The 21421-nt window shown below is 33.2% G+C and overlaps 2 protein-coding genes across 5 annotated transcripts; both read left to right on the top strand.

Moving 5' to 3' along the window:
* Positions 1-7314, top strand: LOC130798519 (uncharacterized). The gene is made up of 8 exons (XM_057661542.1): positions 1-230; positions 448-550; positions 5397-5468; positions 5962-6075; positions 6167-6445; positions 6564-6677; positions 6917-6989; positions 7067-7314. Exons 3-8 carry the CDS (start codon positions 5406-5408, stop codon positions 7102-7104), a joined length of 681 nt encoding a protein of 226 aa, XP_057517525.1. The 5' UTR covers positions 1-230; positions 448-550; positions 5397-5405; the 3' UTR covers positions 7105-7314.
* A 149-nt stretch (positions 7315-7463) lies between these two features.
* Positions 7464-20923, top strand: LOC130798520 (CST complex subunit STN1). 4 transcript variants are annotated; one of them, XR_009039067.1, is made up of 3 exons: positions 7464-8639; positions 12227-12349; positions 13728-20923. XR_009039067.1 is itself a non-coding variant. In XM_057661543.1 (2 exons), the coding sequence occupies exon 1, from the start codon at positions 8080-8082 to the stop codon at positions 8635-8637; it is 558 nt and encodes a 185-aa protein (XP_057517526.1). In that variant the 5' UTR covers positions 7464-8079; the 3' UTR covers positions 8638-8639; positions 12227-12604. The 4 variants fall into 4 exon arrangements, 2 of the variants coding, with proteins under 2 accessions (XP_057517526.1, XP_057517527.1); XR_009039066.1 differs by having other exon boundaries at positions 13683-20923; XM_057661543.1 differs by lacking the exon at positions 13728-20923 and having other exon boundaries at positions 12227-12604.
* Positions 20924-21421: the final 498 nt, after the last annotated feature.

Below are 21421 nucleotides of genomic sequence, written 5' to 3'. Positions count from 1 at the left end.
ATAAAAAGTGGCAACAAACAACAACAAAGTTCCTTTGATTATTACGCTTTACGCCGAACCAAACTACCCTAACAACTTCCCAAATCCCGCTCTAATAAACCCTAACCCAACTCTCTCTTCTTCATCCCCTCACTGTAACTGGCGGCCCTGTTACAATCCCATCTGTTCTCCTCCAATCCGACCGGTAGAACACGTTCATCTCCGGCAGCCTGTAGTACCGTAGCCTGTAGGTATGAAGTTCTTGTTTTTTTTCAGTTTACACTCTCGCGGCCCAAGTACCCAACAATCTTAAGGCAGTCGAAGAAACCCTAGTTTCTTCGCCTTCACCGTCATAGCCGCACACACTGATTGAGTTTTGCTTTGAGTAAATTGCTTTGAATTTTGAGTTTTGCTTTGAGTAAATTGCTTTGAGATTTGACGATAGACTTTTCATAAAATTTGTACCAGGTACTTTTGGATAGGATTGATCTTCCATGTATGCTTGTGAAAGGGAGTTATACACAGGCATTGATGAGGGGGCTGTGAACTTGATTAAATTTGGTGAAGGAAGGTAAGGGCTGATGCTGTTGTCTTTGAAAGTTATATTCATTGGGGTCAGTTTTTACTTTCTTGGCATGCTTGAAGTCTGTATTTATGAAGATTTAGTTCAGTTCTCTTCTGTATGCAACCTTATCTGCTTTGGAAGGAGCCCCATCGTGTACTTGAAGTCTGTATTTATGAAGATTTACTTTCTGTATGCAGTTCTCTTCTGTATGCAATCTCTTCTGTATTGAACTTGTGTTCTTCCTTTTATTTGCTCCATCGTGTAATTGAAGAAGAGTACCAAACTTGTGCAACATTAGATGTATAATGTATTAGTTATTTAGATCACCGGAAGTACCGCCTATATAATACTTCATCAAACTGTAGTAGATTATAAGACCATCTTATTAGTAAATTGTAAGACAAGTTGAAATTTGTGTTGCTAGTTATGAATAACATTGCAAGCTTCTTCCATTTACATGAACTTACTTTTTCCATATTATTATAGCTTGGTTGAAATATTTTGGTCACATACCTTTTCTGTGTAATAAGTTGAGTCCTACAATACTGTAATGAACAAACATTGTTTGTTGTTGCTGCACAAACCTGCTGAGCTGCTACTGACTCTTGCTCTTTCGAGGTTGCTCATTCAGCCCACATCTACTGATACTAGTTAATAGCTGCAACTCCTAATCTGTATGTACTTGACTATGCTGATGAATTGAAACAAACAAATTGAATAACCAATCTGAATTGATGCTTGGTGACTTCAGAATGCACCAATGCACACATTGTGATCATAATTGGTTGCTCAACACAGGATTGATCTCAAGCATATTCATTCAAATTTGAACTAAGCGTATTTGGTTCTGTTAAGACCTGCACCATATCAAACATGGTGCATATTGGATCTGAATATACTAACGTAAATGTTTTTGCTTCTATGGGACACAATTAAGAAGATCAAACTCAAAGTCAAAACTAAGAACTCAAAAATCAAAATAAAATGGAAACCCTAATAATTGAGAACTCAAAATCATAATTCTTAACTGCCGTAGTGGAAGACGTGGTGATCGGGGGTACTTCTGAATCGAAAAAACATCCCAAACTAAACCAAGCGACCAACCTTAACAATTGGTACGACCCTAATAATTCCTTCACCTAAACAAGGACATTCAAGTGTTAGTATTCAAATTATACACTGATTAGAGATGTCCTGGACGACTGACTTACTTATTTTTCTCCCTTCTTGTTCACTTAAGTATTCTATTCATGAATCACATATACAACCCAAAAAACAATACACATCTTATACTAATTTTGTTTCCAAAACCCATTACCCAACTTCAATTATCTATGAATCAAATAAGATTCATAAAATGTTGTATATGTGACTTTAATTTTATTAATCAAACATATAAAATAAAGTTACACAAATTTAGTAGGTTACAAAAACATATGACAAGTTCAAATCATTGCTTTACAAACACCAAATGTGAATTTCATCATCGGGAACACCATATATCGAACATAGTAACAAGAAAATTTTGTATGTGACCTGATATTAATTCTAGGCGATATGCTCTTTCCTAAAACATCATTTCCTCCCTACTATGGTGTAAACCGAAAATATGTTCTGACATACAAAGAATTACACTAAATTCCTAGCATAAGGAACTTAGAACGACATGAGAAAACTTAAGTGGAATAAGAAATGAAAATTTACAATCGAGGATTGCAAGTTCTCCATGTAAAGTACTAGAGAAGAAAAGAAAAATCATAAATTACATGTATATTTCATGTAAGAAATGACTTACACATGCCTTCTATATTTATAGAAAAGCATACAAGCATTCATGAAGTAATATGTCACTTCATGAAACACAAGATTGATTCACGAACTAATGTCGTGTTTCAATCAATCCATCCAATTTATCTGGTTAATATAACCATATTTAACCGTTGGTAGTTATATTAAAACCAACCAAACGGATAAACTAACTTTGCAAGAAAAACCCGCAAAACAGTGCGCAACTCGCGGGTCGCGACGTACAATTTCCACAAACAGTAAATTTCTTTCCTTTCTCGCGAGCCGTGAGTTATTTCACGGTGAACACTACTTTTTCTCAAAACATAAACTTTGCAACCTTGGGATATTTTCAAATTAATTTATTCAACTTAATTATTTAATTTAATTAATTATAATTTTCGATGACCATTATACGCTCTAAATGACAAAATAAAATACAACACATCTTATGCTATTTTGTTTCCACGATTCAAAAATATATTCAGTTACAAATACACTACAAATAAGCATACAGATTAACAAAATTTAGGGAAAAATGATGAAAATATCCAGAAGAGAAAATTAAACAGAAAATACCCTATAATTAAAATACACAAAATCAAAGAATAAAAATCACTATTTGCAGTGAAAATTTATAAAAAGAACTAACCTTAGAGGTATAACCAAAGGGATGAATGAATTGCTTAGAGATTTGGAGCAGTAGCATAAAAAATACAAGGGAGTGAGTTGATGGAAAAGGAGTTCACGAATTGGGTTTTAAAGAGCGGGAGAAGGTAACAGAGTAGAGAGCAGAGAGTTCAGATTTAAGACTTCGATTCAGACTGCAAATCAACTGGGAGGTTTATTTTGGCTTGAGAAGTAGAAATGCTACAAAATAAATTGTGTGTCTATAACTCTAAGCAATGATGCAAAAAGAAAGGGGGGTTTTTTAAATTAAAATAAAAATACAAAAATTAGAGGGAAATAAAAATAAAGGAAATTGTTGATGATAAATCAATATTGATTGGCTGAAAATAAATTTACATATTGTTTATTTTTAAATAAATTTAACTATTTGTTTTTATTTAAATTCATTTTCCTTCAATTTCATGTGTTTTCTTTTTATTTATCATTTATTTATTTTTATTTGATTTATTTATCAATGAATTTGTGGAATCCAAAATATGATTCTTATTTGTAAATGTGTATGGTAATGAGTTTTGAATGAGTTTGTGATTGTGTTTGTTAGCGTTCATTGACCTTTTTATATTACGTTAGTCTTGACTTGAGTTTATTGTGCTTGTACATATCACTTTGGAGGAATGAAAAAACGTAGTTTTTTATTTTACAAACGAAACTCTACTCTGCAAAATTTTCTTAAATTTTTCTCTATATGCTGGTTCCCCCAAGGAGTTTGAACTTTGGATTCGCCCCTACCCAAGATTCTCATTTTTAGGTGGTGACTTTAGGTGCTTTGACGAAGAGGTTTTCCAAAGAAATGTAAATTTTAAGGGATGGGCAAAAAGAGATTTGTTACATATACATCAAAACTGATAACCTGGTGAACTCCATAGACCACAAACAAGAATACCTACTTTTACATCACCCATCACATGCAAAAGCCTAAGCAAACATAATTTATGTAGAACAATCAGTTCTAAGGATACAAATTAAGCTCCAAAACAGCTCAGTCTGACTACAACATTAAGTTCCTCATTGCATCACCAACCCAGCAACCCTGCAGGCAGCCATGAATAATATTTGTTTGATGACACTACAAGTAGAAACATGTACTTTCCTGTATATCAATGCATTTCTGGTTAACTGAATTTAGTACTTCTATATGGGTAACCAATCTATATGTAGCTTGGACATATCAGATTTATTCCTGGCAGTATCAATAGGTTCAGAGATTTCATATTTCAGTTTCTTTAACAGTCCTGTTCATACCAATTAAATTTATGTCATTCCAAATATTAGCAGCTCAGGAACAGCCGAAGAACACATACTCCACTGAACTTTTCTCTCCATTGTTAATCTATTTTTGTAGTACTAACTAAATGGTGAATCTACTCTTGACTTGTCGCTAATTTCCTTGCGAATTGCAAATCCAAAAAAGTGAATCATGTCGTTTTTTGGACAATTACCTATTTTTGAGCTATTTTGAGCGAACCGCTTATTTAAGAAGCGACTTGGTTAATGAATCATCTTACACTAAGTAGCAAAGAAAATATATGCGCTGAATGTCCACAGTTGTGAATCTTTAGGCTGATTTCTTACATAAAATTCTAATGAGAATATTAATTATAATTATGCATTATGTTTACTTCATGTTAGTTGTCTTCCCTCCAAAAAGAATTTGTTGACACTGCAGGTTTTCTGAATTAAACATGGGAGCTGTAATTTGATAGATTTGCTCATTACCCGTGGAATCACTTTATGATGCATGTTTTCTTGAACTTTCTGTTCCTCCCTTTGTGTGGACCTTGTAGCTTTGTAAGGACGTGCCTTGCGTAGGGCTTTATTGTAGTGATACAAGGCAAACACAAAATTAAAATAATCTACGCCGTCATTTTCATTGTTTGTGCTATGAACTTTTGATTTCTTAAGCGACTTCTTCATTTTATCTGTGCATTTTGATTTATTAATTGTTTATTTGTGATGCATACATGAATTATGGTTTTGGATTATATAGAGAATCTGATTAGTTGGAAAGGAAAATTGAATTGTTTGTAATGTTTATATAAAGTATAAGTATAAATTATTATGTCCCGTATTTCGATGAGGTTAAAGATTTATAGTTATTTGGTTTCTGATTATAATGTACTATACTAAAATGAATAATTAAATCTTGTGCACTTCTTATTGGAGTGAAGTTGCACATGACGTTGCTATCAAGGGTCAACCGGAAACAACCTCTTTGTTAATGTTATCACTAACAAGTGTAAGGTTGAGTACATCCGATTTCCCATACCCCACCTTACGTGGGAGCTCCTTAATGGCAATGGGGTAGTGGAATTTCGTTGTTGTATATGTATAATATCATGGCTATTGCACTTCAAAAGATTGTTTTTGTTTCTGTCAGGTTTGCAGAATGGACACTGAAGCTGATAGAAAAGACGCGGGTCTCATTTTGCTGAAGCAAGGCGCTGAAGCTGTGAGTTATTTGTTCATTTACCATTATTATCTTGAAATCATTTTTGGTGGTTGAAATTGCACGAAGGGAAAATCCATGAAGGTAGTATAAGGTGGTCCGAACACTCATCTCTAGATGTGTGCTGAATCAATTTGATTGTCGTTCTTCCGTGTTATATATCATACAATCCAATATTAATAGGGTTTTCAATATGACCCGGCCCATTAGAGTCGAGATTCACTCTGATTGCATCTACACCTTCATCAGAAATAAAGTTAGCACCCAACATCTAATATCTTCTCCTGCTCGTGATTTTAAATGTGTATCTATGAAATGAGAGTATGATTTTTCTCACAGAATAGCAACTAAATTCTTTCATAAGTTTTCATGGAGCCAACTAATATGTGGATCTCAATTCCTGTTCCATCTGAGTAATAACTAACTAGTAAAAAAGTGTTATCCACAGCTTGCATTAAATGTCCGCTTAACATTATCTTATTTCGTTCATTTTCAGAGAGTTTTTGAGTCAACCTTTGTTGGAAGGCGGTCAATTGTAAAGGAACGGTTTTCAAAAAAGTATAGACATCCAGCGTTGGATTCCAAGCTTACACTTAAGCGTTTAAATGCTGTAAGTTGTGCAAAGGGTAGTTTTTTCAGTTCCTCACTTTAATCTTTGCTCGAATCAAATCACAAGCTAGTAAGATTTTTGTTCGGAACAGGAAGCAAGGTGCATGACAAAAGCCAGAAAACTAGGAGTTTCAACTCCAGTTCTATTCGCAGTGGACCCAATGTTGCATACTCTGACATTTGAGTATGTGGAAGGTCCGATGGTGAAGGAGATATTCCTTGGTTTTGGTACGAATGGAATTGTCGAAGAACGCCTACAGGAAATTGCAACACAGATAGGAGACTCTATTGCGAAACTTCACGATGGTGGACTTATACATGGAGATTTGACAACCTCAAACATGTTGATTAACAAGGAAACCAATCAACTGGTGAAATACTAGCACACTTTATTCTCTAGTTCAGAAGAAAAATACATATTTTTGATGAATTGAGAATTCCATCAGAAGCAAACTACTTGGTGATACTAATATATGTAATATTTTTTAGGTGCTCATTGATTTTGGTCTGAGTTTTATATCTACTTTACCAGAAGACAAAGCAGTAGACTTGTATGTGCTGGAAAGGGCATTGATCTCTATGCATTCCTCGTGTGGAGACGTGGTAAGTCATTCGTGTTCCTCTTTGTGTCATATAGTTGCACAAACCGCTACTTGTTTCTTCATGCTAAACGATAATTGTACCTTGTTTTTTATTTCATAAGTTATCTTTGTTATTCTGATAACTCGACAGTAATGGATTTGTGGTGGAATGGGTTTGTTTTAGTCCATAAGAATTATTTCAGGCTATTTAAAGGAACGGTTGTCGTTTTTGTTTACGGACAAACATTTATGTGTATGTAGATGGAAAAATTGCTGGCCGCATACAGAAAATCCTCGAAGCAATGGTGCTCCACACTGAACAAGCTTGCTCAAGGTACTGCAAGATGCTTTCATTTCCATTTCCTTCCGACTTGAACACTATGTTCACTTGTTTTGCTTGTATTCTTGCAGTGAGACAAAGGGGTCGAAAACGCAGCATGGTTGGATGATCTGCTGAAGATTTTTCAAATAGATCATGTAATTCTTATTCATAAATGGGGTTTCTTATTTATGCATCAAGCTTCCAACTTTTTTGTTCAATAGGAGTATTATTCAATAGTTTTCTCATGTTTGAGATTTAGTTTGCACCGTATCAATGCACTTACGTCGGTGGATTATACATTGTTTTAGAAAATATAAATAGTAGACCTTTCCTCTTCTATATAGTATGCTCTGATGAAAACATAAGGAAAATTATATTCATACCTAAATCATAATCTTAACTTTAAGAAGATGAATTCAAGATGATTCACATTTCCTTCGAGTATTTACTATACAACAGTGCACAAAGTCTAAAAACAATGATTAGTCCTTTCACCAATTTGCCCCTACGATCAAAATATGGTTGTAACAATAAACAACGATTCAAACTTGATTTGTAGAGGAAACCATGTCATGATACAAAACAAAACCACATCAAGAAGGGTATATGTTACTTTTTTAAGTAATAGTAGCAGTAGTTGTATAATTATAGTTGTTAGATGTTTAACTGTTTGTAAATTTTATTTGGTTAAGTAGTAGTTATGATAGATATTGAAGAATAATTTATTGATAAAAATGTATAAAAAATCTAAAAGTACTACCTTGATTTTAGTTTTGAAAAGTTGCAAGTTGTAACATTATCGTAATAGCTATATGCACCACTAATCCTATTTAAAGTGCTACTTAAGAAAATAATGATATTTTTATAAACTAACAATAATAAATACTTAATTTTCACGCCAAACACTCATTCTAAAAGTATAAATATTAACACAGTAAACTGACATCCTAAATTATAAAATAGTCCATTGGCAAACTTTACTTGTGTTTCATAATCTCTATAATTATTATAAATTGTTATTGTTATGTTAATCTACAATTGATATATATAGTTTCCTCCCACCATAGCTTTCCCGCCATAACCAATCTCAAAAACTACCACGATGTCAAACCAAAAAACATCAGACAACAAAAATACAACCACCTCGATCGACCCAATTCGACTCCACAACATCAACGTCAAACTTCTTGCATTTGACTTCAACTCTTTAACAAAATCCCACTCTTTTTCCACTTCTTCTTCCTCCAATCCGATTATCTTCTCTCGCAAAGGAATACCCATTTCACTGGTCGAAGTATTCGGAATTGTTGTAACCCGGGAACTTAAACCCGACAAATTCTTAAGGTTTTCCATTGATGATGGTACTGGTTGTGTACAATGTATTCTTTGGCTAAATCAATTGACATCACCGTACTTTTTTAGGAGACGCACACCAGATGTTCACGCAATTGCCCAAATGGCAAGTATTCATTGTAGTCGGGTTCAGATTGGATTTAGTTGTAGGGTTCGTGGTAGGGTTTCGAGTTTTCACGGTTTGCTCCAGATTACTGTGGATGATGTAGTGGTGGAGAGAGATCCTAATTATGATGTTCTGCATTGGCTGGATTGTATTAACTTGGCTCGAAAGCTGTATAATGCTATGCCTTCTTGCAAGAGATGAGGGTAATTGACTAATGTTTCTTCTCTTACTCACAATTTTTAATGTTTGTTGGATTCAATTGATGATTGGCTTGTTTGTGTAATTGGGTTGTTTGTGATTGTCACATTATGATTATAGAATATGGTAAATTGTTGAGTTTGTAATTTAAGGGTACATCGGAAGTTTGATCATTATTGGATGTCAAGAGGAAAAATTTGGAATTGTTAGTATTGTTTAGGAGTTGAATTGCTATTCCATTATGCTTAATTAGTTAACTTATGCTATAGACTATTCGTTCTTTGTGCTTTTTCGCATTAATGTTAACTTAATGAAATTATGCTCCTTACAGCATGTTAGTGCATGAAATGATGAAAGTATTCATGTGCTTGGGGGAAAACGAGCAATGCCAAATAACTCGAGCCTTATAAATTGTGTTGGGGAAATCCGAAAATGGTGAAACCTTTTCTAATATGAGGCTACTGAGAGCAGACAAGTTCATCAATACGAATCAATCTAGCATGTGGATGGAATCAATTGTCAGATTTGAGGTCTTTTGATTAGAATCTCTTATTAATACGCTTTGATTGAAGTTAGTGACATCAATTAAAACTATTGTACTTGTGAATTGAACTTGGGTGTAAAGTGAAAAGAAGAAAAGAATAGGGTCTCATACTTCTGCTTCATAAAACTTTCATAGAGGTTCTCAAGAGTCGTTAAATTGAAGTAGCATTTGTCTGTCTGTACCTTAAAACAATGATTTAGGGAATTATCCTGAAAAAAGTTTTCTTGAAATTTCTATGGTACGAGTGATGATTCTTAACTGTTCTGAGATTAAATCAGGGTAGTCTTGTTTGATGCTTCTCAGAGAGAAATCATGCCAAAGGCTAAATCCTAAAAGCAATAGAAGAAAGTTGTGGATGAATAGTTAACGACACCTTTAGTTGTATCCTTAACATTACACATGAAGACTTCCTACTTGAATACCTGAACTAAATACTTGGTAAGTTTGATGAGGATCATAGGCAAAATCTCACATGTTTTAAAAAAGGCTTTCACTTAAGCTGTAGGTAACATCTTAGCAAGTAACTAAACAATTAACTACAATGATTCTAACATGCACTTGATGCTTCACTATCACTATAAGCAACAAGACCAGTTCAAGTTGATTGCAACTTTAAGATCCTAATGCAAATGCCATCTGAGTGATATAGAGAAATGTCAAACAAGTTTATAGGCAAGTGCCTGCAGGGAAATTTGGTGGGTATAATTTTATTGTTCATGCTCATTGTATGGTGCTTTCTATGAGAAACCTGGAAGTAGGCCTTTTGGCTATAAAGAGCCAATTTGAAATATGTATGAGCTAAGAGGCCTGTGGGATTTCCAAAATACAAAGGGATAAAACCCCTTAAAATTATCATAGATTCCTCAATTGTTGTCCTCTATGGATGAACTGCCCATAGAACTTTAATATTGATACATAAGGATTCAACAAATTCCAAACAAGTTTGAAAATGAAACCAAAGTGTGGACCTTAGTGGCTATATCATCATAATTCATAACACGCAAAGATTGAGCATTGCATCTAGTGAGAAGCAATCAACTATTGTCTACAATAACATGTTTGAGAAGGTTAGTATCCCTTCGAGCCTCAAACCTTGGTGCTTCATGGAGTGAAGGAATCTAAGTAGACATCAAAGGAAGTACCATTGGCGAGAAGTTGAGGAGCTAACTGTTCTAAAGCCAGGACTGTAAAATAGAACTTTTTTTTAAAATTAACTATTAATATTTTAAAATCTGCGAAACTTAGTGATATTCAATGCTATATGTACTCTCTAAGGCAAGCCTAAATTCATTTGTATTTTTTGAGGGCTATAGCGTTGAGGTAGTAGCACCTAAAGTTCAATGCGAATCTCAAACTTGTAAGATGGAGACCTTGTATCTTTTTTAACAAAGCAAAATTGAGAGTTTCATCTCCTTAAGGGTCATGGAGTCACATTAACTTATTGGGGATATCTGATTTTTCACACAAGACAAACCTCTATTGAAGTTTAACAAATAATTGATATGATGTGCTGGGTGGTAAACTGGTAGGTTTAACGACTCTATCAGCAAGATCAATTCAACAATTTGAAATCTCCTAAAAAGATGTGGCGACAACTCAAAATATAAATGGACATGTGCAGCTATATTACATTGCAAAAGCCTTCTTTTTGAGAACCTTAAAGGCAAAGTTGTGACATCCTAGGGCCTTGTTCACTTGGGATCACCGTTTAAAAGTGTAAAGAAACCATGTCATTTAGCACATGGAAAGTTCAAGGAGACTCAAATGGGGGTGCCAGATTTTCATAGTCAAAGTTGATGATAATATTTTGATAGATTATAAATGGGTGTTCATCAGGAAGTTGTTGGAAGAACTTGCTTCAAGAAGGTTTAGGGATTGGGTGAGCTGTGATATCAAACATGCCACATTGCGAATTACATTCAAGCCATTAGTTTGTTCTATGGCTCCAACGCAGCCTTATAGATGTGAGAACATAGACTTCTCTTCCTCTTTGATTGTCATAGCTGCCATGGTCATTACCATATGTGCTGCAGCTGTTCAGTCTCTAAATGACAGATATAAACCACCCTAAAAATTAGGATTGAATATTTTATTATTCATACTATCAACCCACATGATATATTTGCATCCTTTCCTGTAGCACACTAGAGATATGTTATGAATTGGGTCAAAGGGTCTAAGGGCATTATCGACATTTTATCTTTCAGTTTTACAAGTTAGGATGAGCTGGCATAATTAGTTATTTCAGTTTTGTGGTGGTGGTGGGGGTGTTATTCTTAAGAGTCTTGTATATATATAGTTGAGGGTACTCTATTGTAATGATCATCCCTCACTAATAAAACTAAAAGACTTACTAATAGTAAAATGTTGATAAAGCCCTTAGAACCTTTGACCCAATTCAAAACAAGATACTGTTAGTGTGGACTTCATTAATTTAGGGACTGACTAGAAAATCAATTATCTACAGTTTTGTCAAGTGCTGTGGGATCCTCCAGAGTTCCGAGAGAGGCATTTTGTGCTTCTTGTCAAGGGTTAATATGAAGAGGGATAAGTATTTTAGCTAAAAATGAGCACAAACTTTTTAATTTACACCTAATTATAACCAATATTGGGTCTTCATATGAACTAACTAGCTTTGCTAGGGATGTATAAGCCCTACTCACAGCTCACCTATCACAGTCGTCCAGTAATTTGAATTGGAATTCTGATAGAAATTGCACTCATTAGTAGATGGGTTTATGTTTTGCGTATCTGTTTGTTTATGAGTATCTGTTTTTTATGTACTGAACCTTTTGTTCTATCATTTGATAATAGCATGTTAGGACCTCTAAATATGTAATTCGGAATAGTATTATGAGGAAGAATGGGCTTGAAAATGGAGAGTAAGATTATGGTATATTTATGTGTAAAGTGTATTACTTTCAAGCTTTAAATTGATCTAAGATTTAAGCTTCGTTAGTATTCTATGAAGGGACATAATAAGCTTTTTGAATAACTTATCATCAAGTTAATGATTTTTTTTCCACTTGATGCACATCTTGTTTACAGCTTCGTCAATGAACATACATTCTTCTAAATTCCAATGAACATGCTTTGGAATGTTGTTGCGCTGATCAAGATGCAAGTATATGATTTTGATTGAAGAAGTAGCTTGGAAGTCATAACGGACAGGTTAGTTATGATCGTTTCTAAAAAATTTTTTTACAGCCTACAAAAGTTCTTAGTTGCAAATGTTAACTCAGGATAGCAATATTCACTATTTACAAAAAATGATATAGACTGCAGCCTAAGAGCTATAAATTGTTTAGAGCGCAATGGGCCTTGTTTTTCTCCTTGTCTTGTTCTGCATGAAAAATACTATAGCTCTTTAGCAGAATAGCTGATAAACCAAGTTGTGTAATTGAATTCTTCCGGGTTTTCCTCCTTTGTCATGGATTTAATTCTTTGGGACCCCATCCCTTCTACACTTCTTTTGAGCTACTTGTAATAACCTCATACAAACTCCACCAATGAGTGTTTGTCGCTCATTATCGGTTCCAACATTCGAGTCCGGATGAATAGTTAGGGTGGGCCAATAGGTTTCTGGGGGTCAATCTAGTTTAACCTATTTACATCTCATGAGTAGTCGACTCGAATCTTTTGGGATAAGAGGGTGAATGGTAGGTTTATGGGGATCAAAACCTTGTCGTATTTTATGAGTAGCCAAGACTTTGACATTGTTGTTGTTAGTACCCTCATGCAGTAAATTAGAGTAGAAGTAATTTATGAGTGTAATTCCAACAGGTAGGCCTTGGGAGATATAGGAGTAGAGGGTAGACATACTGCTACTGCAACTTGTACCCTTTTTTGAAGCACAAAGGACAATATTTTAAATTTGTTGGCAGAAAAATTATTTGGTTATGTCCCCTACTTTCAGTCTCCAATGTGCACATAAATTAGTTATTCAGATTGGGTTTACTGTTCATTAATGAGTTGTTTGAATGGCCCTTTTTGGGAAGGGATGGAGGAAATGCTTAATGTCAATGATTTCATGAATAGGCATTCCATATATGTATTGTATGGGTAGGTCAAGTGCAATTAAATTAACAATATTGGTCAAGTTGTTCATTCTATACCTTATCTTCTTCCCCAGTCCTCATCTTACTCTCAAGTGTGTAGGTTATATATACATTCCTTTACACTAATGTCATTAAGTGATTTGCATTTAAATTTTTCTGTACGTAAAGCCATTAATTGATTCACATTTAAACTTTTCTATATGTAAAGTTTTGGATTTTGAAGACAATAATTAGGATTTACATCCTTCCATTTGAATTTTTGCTTTATATTAGTTTCATCAATATATTCTTTTCTTCTTACTAAAGATAGTGATCTAAACATATCTTCAGCTAGTATTTTCTTGCAAGGATAAAGAGATATAATTTGTACCAAATTATCACTCCTCGTAATTGTAATAACTCGTATTTAGCTTAAAAAGAATTGATAGAATATTCATATCAACAAGGTGCATCTTCTTTTCATGGGAGCTCATTTGCTAAGAACTCCACAGTTAAACGTGCATGGTGTGGAGCAATCTTTTTTAGGGCACGCACGAGTGAGGCCAAAGTGCGCTGGAAAGACTTATGTTGGTTTGTGGGGCCAGTCTACAGTCTCCATGAATAGTCACCAGCGGTTCGAGGGGCCGAGGTGTTACAGTAATTCCCAATGTTTTATTCTCCAAGATTCATATCATTTTAATAGATCAGTCAAAACGATGGGCTAAATTGGTTTTGGATGGGATTCTCTACAATTGAGTTATTATGGGTCACATCATTTTGGGTTAGGTCATTAGTCATTTGTAGTTAGATCGAGATAGTTTCGCATCCACAACAACATTGATATCATATTACTCGAACTTGGGTATATGTTTAAGCATCTGACTTGGTTTTATGAAAAGATTCCAAATATTTTAATCCGAATTGAAGTGTTCAACGTCCCATCTATACCCGACTAAAAATAACACAAATACTTTAATTAAAGTGAAGAATATGAGCAACCGAGATTTGGTTAGTGTTATTAACATTCGGTAATAGAAGTACTTCCTACAACCATGGCAGGGCCCAATAGGCAATAGGTACATGAAAGCTCACCTCTTTTTCCACATGGATCTCATGAGAAACCCAAACCACAAATTATATGTACAACTACACTTATTATTTTCTAATTTCTAAATGATAGTTGCAAAGTTATGCATTTATTCTCTAAATATACCTGTGCATTTGTTATGTTACATTTTGTTCACTTTATCTTTTGTTATTGAATGTATCATGTCAACCAATTTTTTATTATTTTTATTTTTTTTTTACTATTTTCGTCTTTCATAAATGGGCGAATTTCATTTTTTAAAATAAAAGTGTAGCAAATTCTTCAAAACATGCAATATGGATTAGTATACCAAATTTCGAGAACACACGGTATTGAAAAGATATTTTTATGCACAAATTCTTGTGTGAGATGGTCTTATTGTAAGATATTCCTCATATATAGGTTGGGTAGCCCAATTAATATTATTTATTAGCATATGGACTCCTTGTTTTGAAGTCATCTCACCGAGAGACGATATCTCTCAAGAATAATTCATATATATGTTGGTATTGAAATCACAATTTTATGTCGTCGTCGTCGTCGTCATTATCATCATCGTCATACCCAGTGTATCCCGCTCATAGAAAGCTATTATCAAGGTCCGAGTAAAAAAGGGAGGCGGCAACCCATACCCCTGAAGGAGAATGCGGCCAAAGAGTCCTTCGACTCTAAACTTAAAAGATACGTTCTTGCATGAAAATTGCTCGTTGAAGTCAGAATCGCAAGCCCACATTCTTGACCCTTAGGTACAAAATATAAAAAAGATAAAGCATATAACTGAAAAGGCTAGGTAAAAATACGAGTAAAAGCATGATAAGACAAAGGCCAAGAACAAGAATTCCAGTAAACGAGAGTGTCAGTAGTCTAAGACATGAATAAGGCGTTTCCAACTACCTCTATCCTAGTCAAGTCTTTGGAGGGGTTTAAGTCATGCAAGTCATTTTTTATTGCTCTTCCTATGTTCTCCTAGGTCTTCTTCGACTTCTCTTACCCTCCACTATGATACTTTTGATTCTCTTCACGGAGGCGTTTAAAGTTTTCTTCTGCACATGACCAAACTATCTCAATTTATGTTCACGCATCTTTGAAGAAATAGGCGCAATTTCTAGTTTCCCTCTAAACTCTTGGTTCTTAATTCTATCCATCATTGTGTGACCACACATCCACCTCAACATCAGCATTTCTGTGACTTCCATCTTATGTTCAAAAGTCTTTTTTACGGGCCAACATTTTATCCCATACAACAAAGCAGGCCTGATTGCAACTCTGTAGAATTTACCTTTTAACCTACTTGGAAACTTTCTATCACATATCACTCTTGTGCCTGCTCGCCACTTGAGCCAATCCGCTTGTATTCAATGGGTAACATTTCCATCGATCTCCCCATTACTTTGAATAATCGATCCCAAATATCTAAATTTGGTCGTACATGCAATAACTCCTTCATCGATGGTCATCTTTGGCTTCCAATCGAATCTGTCCCACTAAAATTACATCGCAAATATTCTATCTTCGTGCGATTTATGCGCAACCTTGCGATTTATCCCAACCCTTTGGACTTATTACTTGCATCGCATCACAATTTTATGGCTAGCATTAAATTATGCATAAAATGATTTTGTACTTGTTACTCTAAGTTATCTTGAAACATTGTTGGGAAATAGATATAATGCAATAATGTCGTTTGAGGAATTTTGGCTTGCATAAGATAAGAATTTTACATGATTGATTGAAGATGTCCTAAGTATCTCCACCTTCATTGGACCATTAAATTAGACTTGAGTCCAATCCAATGGGTTTGAGGTGGTTTTATGTTGATTAAACATCAAGGTTTGTCTATGTCAAAAATTAACACATCTCTATCTCAATTTATTTTCATAATAAAATATGCAAAGGGAGTCTTGATGCACCAATTTTTGTGTTAGTTTGTAATTACTAGATTGATAGGACTCTTTCTCTAAGTGTAAGGATGTTTTGTGCACTAGGCTGCGCTTTATATTTATTATGTAAAGTGATACTAATTCGATTTTTGTTTATATTTATATCCTCGTGGCTCTCAATATACACAAAGAAAAAGTATATGTTATAATTATCACTCAAAATATTTTACTCCTTACCCATTCTTCGTGAGCAGTATCGATATAATTAATTACGAATCATCATTTCATTTTAAAATTCACCAACACTTTTTAGGTTATTCTTTCCAATGATTGAAAAAATATCATGTTTAGAATTTTATATCTTCTATGGATTTTATAAAAAAAAAATTAAGTTACTAGATGAAGTCCTTATATAATCATGTAACAAAAAGAATTATTATTATTGGCTTAATGCAATGTTCTATTAGTGGTCCTTTGTTATGGTTTATGTAAGATTCCACAATCCATCTTTGGCATAATAAGATGTCATAAAATCTTTGGGTTTTTTGTTTGATAATGGAATATACGCCTAACTCCAATTACAATATGTTTGGGATTATGATGCAATCACATTATCGGAGAAAGATTGTGACATTTTATGCTGTAGAGTGTAGGCCAATTCTCTATGATAAAAGAGGGATTTCAGCTTTACTAACTGATAGCATCATTTGGGTTTCAATTTTGAAGGTTTGGCTTATAGTGTAATTAGAATTAGACAAATATATCTAGGTCTCTCAAATTAGTACTATCTGACTCTTATTGGGGTTTAAATACAGATTTTTGGGATCACTTTTATTAAGTGTTTTTTTCTTCTGCTATCCAATTCTGCACTTTACAAGTGTCATAAGCATCAACTTTGGCAGGTTATTTTTTATTTCTTCTATTTGTTTTTTGGTTATTATATGCTGCTTTGAGATGATTGTTGTTTATAGGTTCATGTCCTAGTGCTTGAATGTGATTTTAGTCATTTTAAGGGTGTTTTCAATGGTATTTTGGTAAGATCTTGAAAAATGTGAGTTGGGGTTATTTTGGGATATTAGAGGGTGATTATCTATGTTAGATTGAAGTCACTCTCATAGATAGACTTGCAACACGGGTCGTGCTAGACTGCGTTATAGCGGGTCATCACATGCCCGACAAATCACTATACAACCAGTCACGCTCAAACAATATCACGTAACACGAGCACATGGTCTATGTGAGTCTATGTTGTATTGTGCCAATCCTACAAAATAGTGATTGCGGCACATCCATGCCCCATTGTGATTGTTGGCAGAATGTGTCGTGCCAGGACATGAGTGTGTCGTCCTCGTATTGCCTTGCTTGTGTGCCAAGTCCATTTCTACTCTAGATGTTTTACTACATATATTTTAATTTATTTGTTACATTTTAACCAAAAAACTTTCGCAATTTTCACGAAAATTAACGATAACATACAAAATCATAAGCCAAATTACTCAGATATCATTTATTGTACTAACAGCGATTGACCCTGGTGAAAGCTATGCATCCCTTAGAGAATGTGCGGAAAATCCTGTCAATATTTTGTGAAAAGTCTCCCAATTTTCTAACATGCTTTGTAGGGTCATCCCAAGTCCACTTGGGCACTACACTAGGACCATAAATTATGAATTTTACCCACAAGAAAGTACTCGATCCATATTTTTTATTAGTTCATTTTAATTATTTTTACTATTCAGTATTCATAGACAAGTTTGATTCTAACTCCCTATTTGATAATTAATAAATATTGAATGGTGAGAATAATAATGAAAAGTTAGTTTAATTTTAACAGAAAAATCTCTAGACAAAGTTAATATTTATATTTGTTCTCTTTTTATCATCTCATTTTCTCTACAATATTCATTTCAATTCATCACCAATTGAAAATGTATTAAATAGTAATGAAAAATTGTGAAAAAAAACTTTTTTTATGATCAAAGATCTATTACCATGAAAATGACAAAGTATATTTCATAAAAATTTACACTATAAATCATTTCCACTGTCGTCTTTTAGTACCAAGAACCTAATAAGACTTGTGAGATTTTTAATTGAATACATCGTAAGACCAAAGAATTAGGAGATTAGAATTATAATAGGAGTAATAATTAACACTATAATCATGTTATTTAGGTAATGAAAAGAGGGTAGTATTGAATTAATTGGACGTATAGGGTAATGTACGTACATTAGATGATACTATACGTAAAAGCTTAATCATTGTTTCAATCCTCAATCCAAATAATTAGAACTTAGAAGTAGTATCTAATAGAATTCAAATTTTGATAAATGTGACAGAAAGTCTGTTTAGATGAGCTAATACCTATTTATAGTACTCTATATTAATACCATGATATTAATCTGATTTTAACGACTTTACCAAAACCCATTATATAGAATACGATAATGGAAGTATGTGTCAAAACTACTTCAATTCTCATAAAAAAAAGTTATGCTTCCCTATTTTATCGAGATTGTTACACTTATTTGTAAAAAAATTTTGTATTAAAAGGTCACATATAACAATTAAAATCAAATGTTATAATCTAAATGGAACTAAGTGAATTGATTTTGTAGTACCTCCATAAACTAGTTCGTACTTGCTTTTGTTGTGCATTCCAACTCACATATTAATGTGTTATTATGTAGAGTTGGTTTTGTATAGACTTAGTTTATACTAAGCATATTTAAAGAGTGTAAGTTTGCTGAGAATGTAATTACATAGAGTAGAGAGTGAAGGGTGTAGACTTGTGAATAAAAGATTAAGGTAGACTGTCCATGAAATTATGGTATTTTTTTATGATTAAAGTACATAATCCACACAATTAAACAAATTTCTTGTCAATTAAAACCTCAAATTAAATGTTGAGAATTGAGTCCTATTCTGTTAAAAAACAAGTAGAATCGAGTCCTATTCTGTTAAAAAAAAAAAATAAAAAAAAAACCCTCAAATGACAAATAGGCATCAACGAGTATTGACCAATATTAGTTAGATGTAAAACTAATCTTTAAACTAAGGAACACTAACATGATGCTCTGGTTAAAAAATAAAAAAGAAAAAATCATGTCAAGTCAGAAAGTTCATGGGATACATATGCAAATTTGTAGGACATAGATTTGATTCGATTATTTTCAAACAATAAACTCAATACATAAATTATTTAATGATTATCTCCAGAATGTTTTAGTCATTCATATGTTTAATCTTTAGGGGATTCAACTTGAGAGGATAGCATTGTCTTCTCTTCCCATACCGTGACAGTTTCTGTTCCATTATACAAATGCTATTGGTTAATACATCCAACTCTCATGTTGGAGAATATTAGACATCAATGTTCCATTTCTCAGACATTTTGTTTTGCAGCTGCAAATTTTGCTTTTTTTTTTTTTTTTTTAATTCTTTTTTATTATAGACTGTGGCGGAGCTAATAGTGGGTGAAAGTTGGTCATTTTCCGTACTAAAAAATATGTATATTTGTCTTACAATTTAATTTTAAATGCACGTTGATCTTGCTTGTTAATATAGCATGACTGCTCAAATTTAATTAAATCCTAGAAGTTCGCTATGCCTCTAATATATTTATAGGCTAATATTTACAATGCAACCTAAGATTTGGACTTTAATTTTTTATTAACAGATTTAACTATTTGATTTTGAATTCGTTGGTATAAGCAGCTTATTCATATTAATAATTTATTTCAACTAGCTAATTTATCAAACATTAACATTGACTGATTTGACTACTCAACTCTCTTTTAAAATCAAAATAAGTTAAAATTGTACAATAAATTATTTTTCCAAACACCTCTATAAGAGAAAATGTGCGTTTATCGAATTTCTCGTGGCTCGTCTAAGTTGGAGCTACTTTGATTTGTGTTGGGACTACATCTCCACTCAACCGAGCTTGGAGTAGATGTAGAAAACTGGGAGGCAAAAATGACAAATGGCAAGTAGCTTTAAATTGATGGTTAGAGCTTAAGTAGACAAGAGGGTAAGACTGAAGAGGGTGTTTTTATAAAGCTGAAAAGGTAAAGAGTAAAACAGAAATTCTGATTTATGTATGAAGACTGGAGTAGTAAGTTACTACAGGAGATTCTTTGCGCAAAGTACATAATCAAGGATCATCGCTTTGACTGCTTCCTCTACCCTAGTGGAAATCCAATATTATTTTTTACCAACATCAATTTTACGATTGGAAAATATAATTTGAGACGAATGCAAACATTACGTTATTAAATTGTACCAACAGAAATTTTAAAAGCGAAGAGATAATAGATTTCCTGTTTTTTAGTGTGAGGGTAGGCTAAAAACACAAATTATTGTGAGAGACAGTTTTTTCGAGAGACGTATTAGATAAATGGCTAAATAAGTCAATTTATACAAATTAAAGAGAAAATAAAAATATGAACTTTTTATTTAAGGTCGTTTCTTTGAGAGACGGTCTCTTACAAGAGTAGTTAGGCTAAAAATTACTCATCTAGATATTTTTGAGAATCAAATCACGGTCATTAGGATTGAATGAAAATCTCTCTGTTATTAGACTAACCTATATTTCTCAAACTTTACCTCCTATTTATTATCTCAAACCTATATTTTAAAATTTTTCGCCCTTACTTTTTTTGCACAAGTATTACCATTGTATAGAACATTCATAACAATAGTGTTGAATCTCTAGTTACATATACATGCGGCCCATCTCATTTTGTAAATTCAGCAACTGAAAAATACTTTGTTTTAGGAAATAATTTTTTGAAAATATAAATTTTTTGAGTCGTTATTTTAAAGTTTGAAATGAATATTTTAAAGTTTGGAATAAATATTTTAAAATTTAAAATAGACATTTTAAGTCTTAAAATTGAGAACTTTAAAACCTTGGAGTAAATAATTCAAGTCTTGGTTTAGTACTTATTTTGACCATTGGTGAAGGAATATTAAGACTTAAAGTAAGGGCTTTAAATTTTGAAGTAGATATTTTATACCTTGGAATAAACATTTTAATGATTGAACTAGATAGGTAAAAAATAATATTATGTCTTTGGAAAATGAAGATTAAGACTTTAAAGTAGGAATTTTAAGAGTTGGAATTTGCATTTTAAGTCTTGGAAAAAATGTTTTAAAGTTGGAGTGGTAGTGAAAAAATAAAGATAAGACTTTGGAGAGAAAAAAAAAAAGATTTGTAACAGTTTTAAGTGTTAA

The sequence above is a fragment of the Amaranthus tricolor genome, chromosome 13, assembly GCF_026212465.1.
Source record: "Amaranthus tricolor cultivar Red isolate AtriRed21 chromosome 13, ASM2621246v1, whole genome shotgun sequence".
In the NCBI taxonomy this organism is placed as follows: Eukaryota; Viridiplantae; Streptophyta; class Magnoliopsida; order Caryophyllales; family Amaranthaceae; genus Amaranthus; species Amaranthus tricolor.
The sequence above is the reverse complement of the archived record's forward strand: the minus strand, read 5'-3'. Positions and strand labels throughout refer to the sequence as shown.

Bases quoted from the DNA above. Each gene is read 5' to 3' on its own strand.
- LOC130798519 (XM_057661542.1), top strand. From the start codon at position 5,406: ATGGACACTGAAGCTGATAGAAAAGACGCGGGTCTCATTTTGCTGAAG. The intron at 6,076-6,166 runs GTAAGTTGTGCA...TGTTCGGAACAG, and splicing joins CACTTAAGCGTTTAAATGCT to GAAGCAAGGTGCATGACAAA. The intron at 6,446-6,563 runs GTGAAATACTAG...AATATTTTTTAG, and splicing joins ACAAGGAAACCAATCAACTG to GTGCTCATTGATTTTGGTCT.
- LOC130798520 (XM_057661543.1), top strand. From the start codon at position 8,080: ATGTCAAACCAAAAAACATCAGACAACAAAAATACAACCACCTCGATC.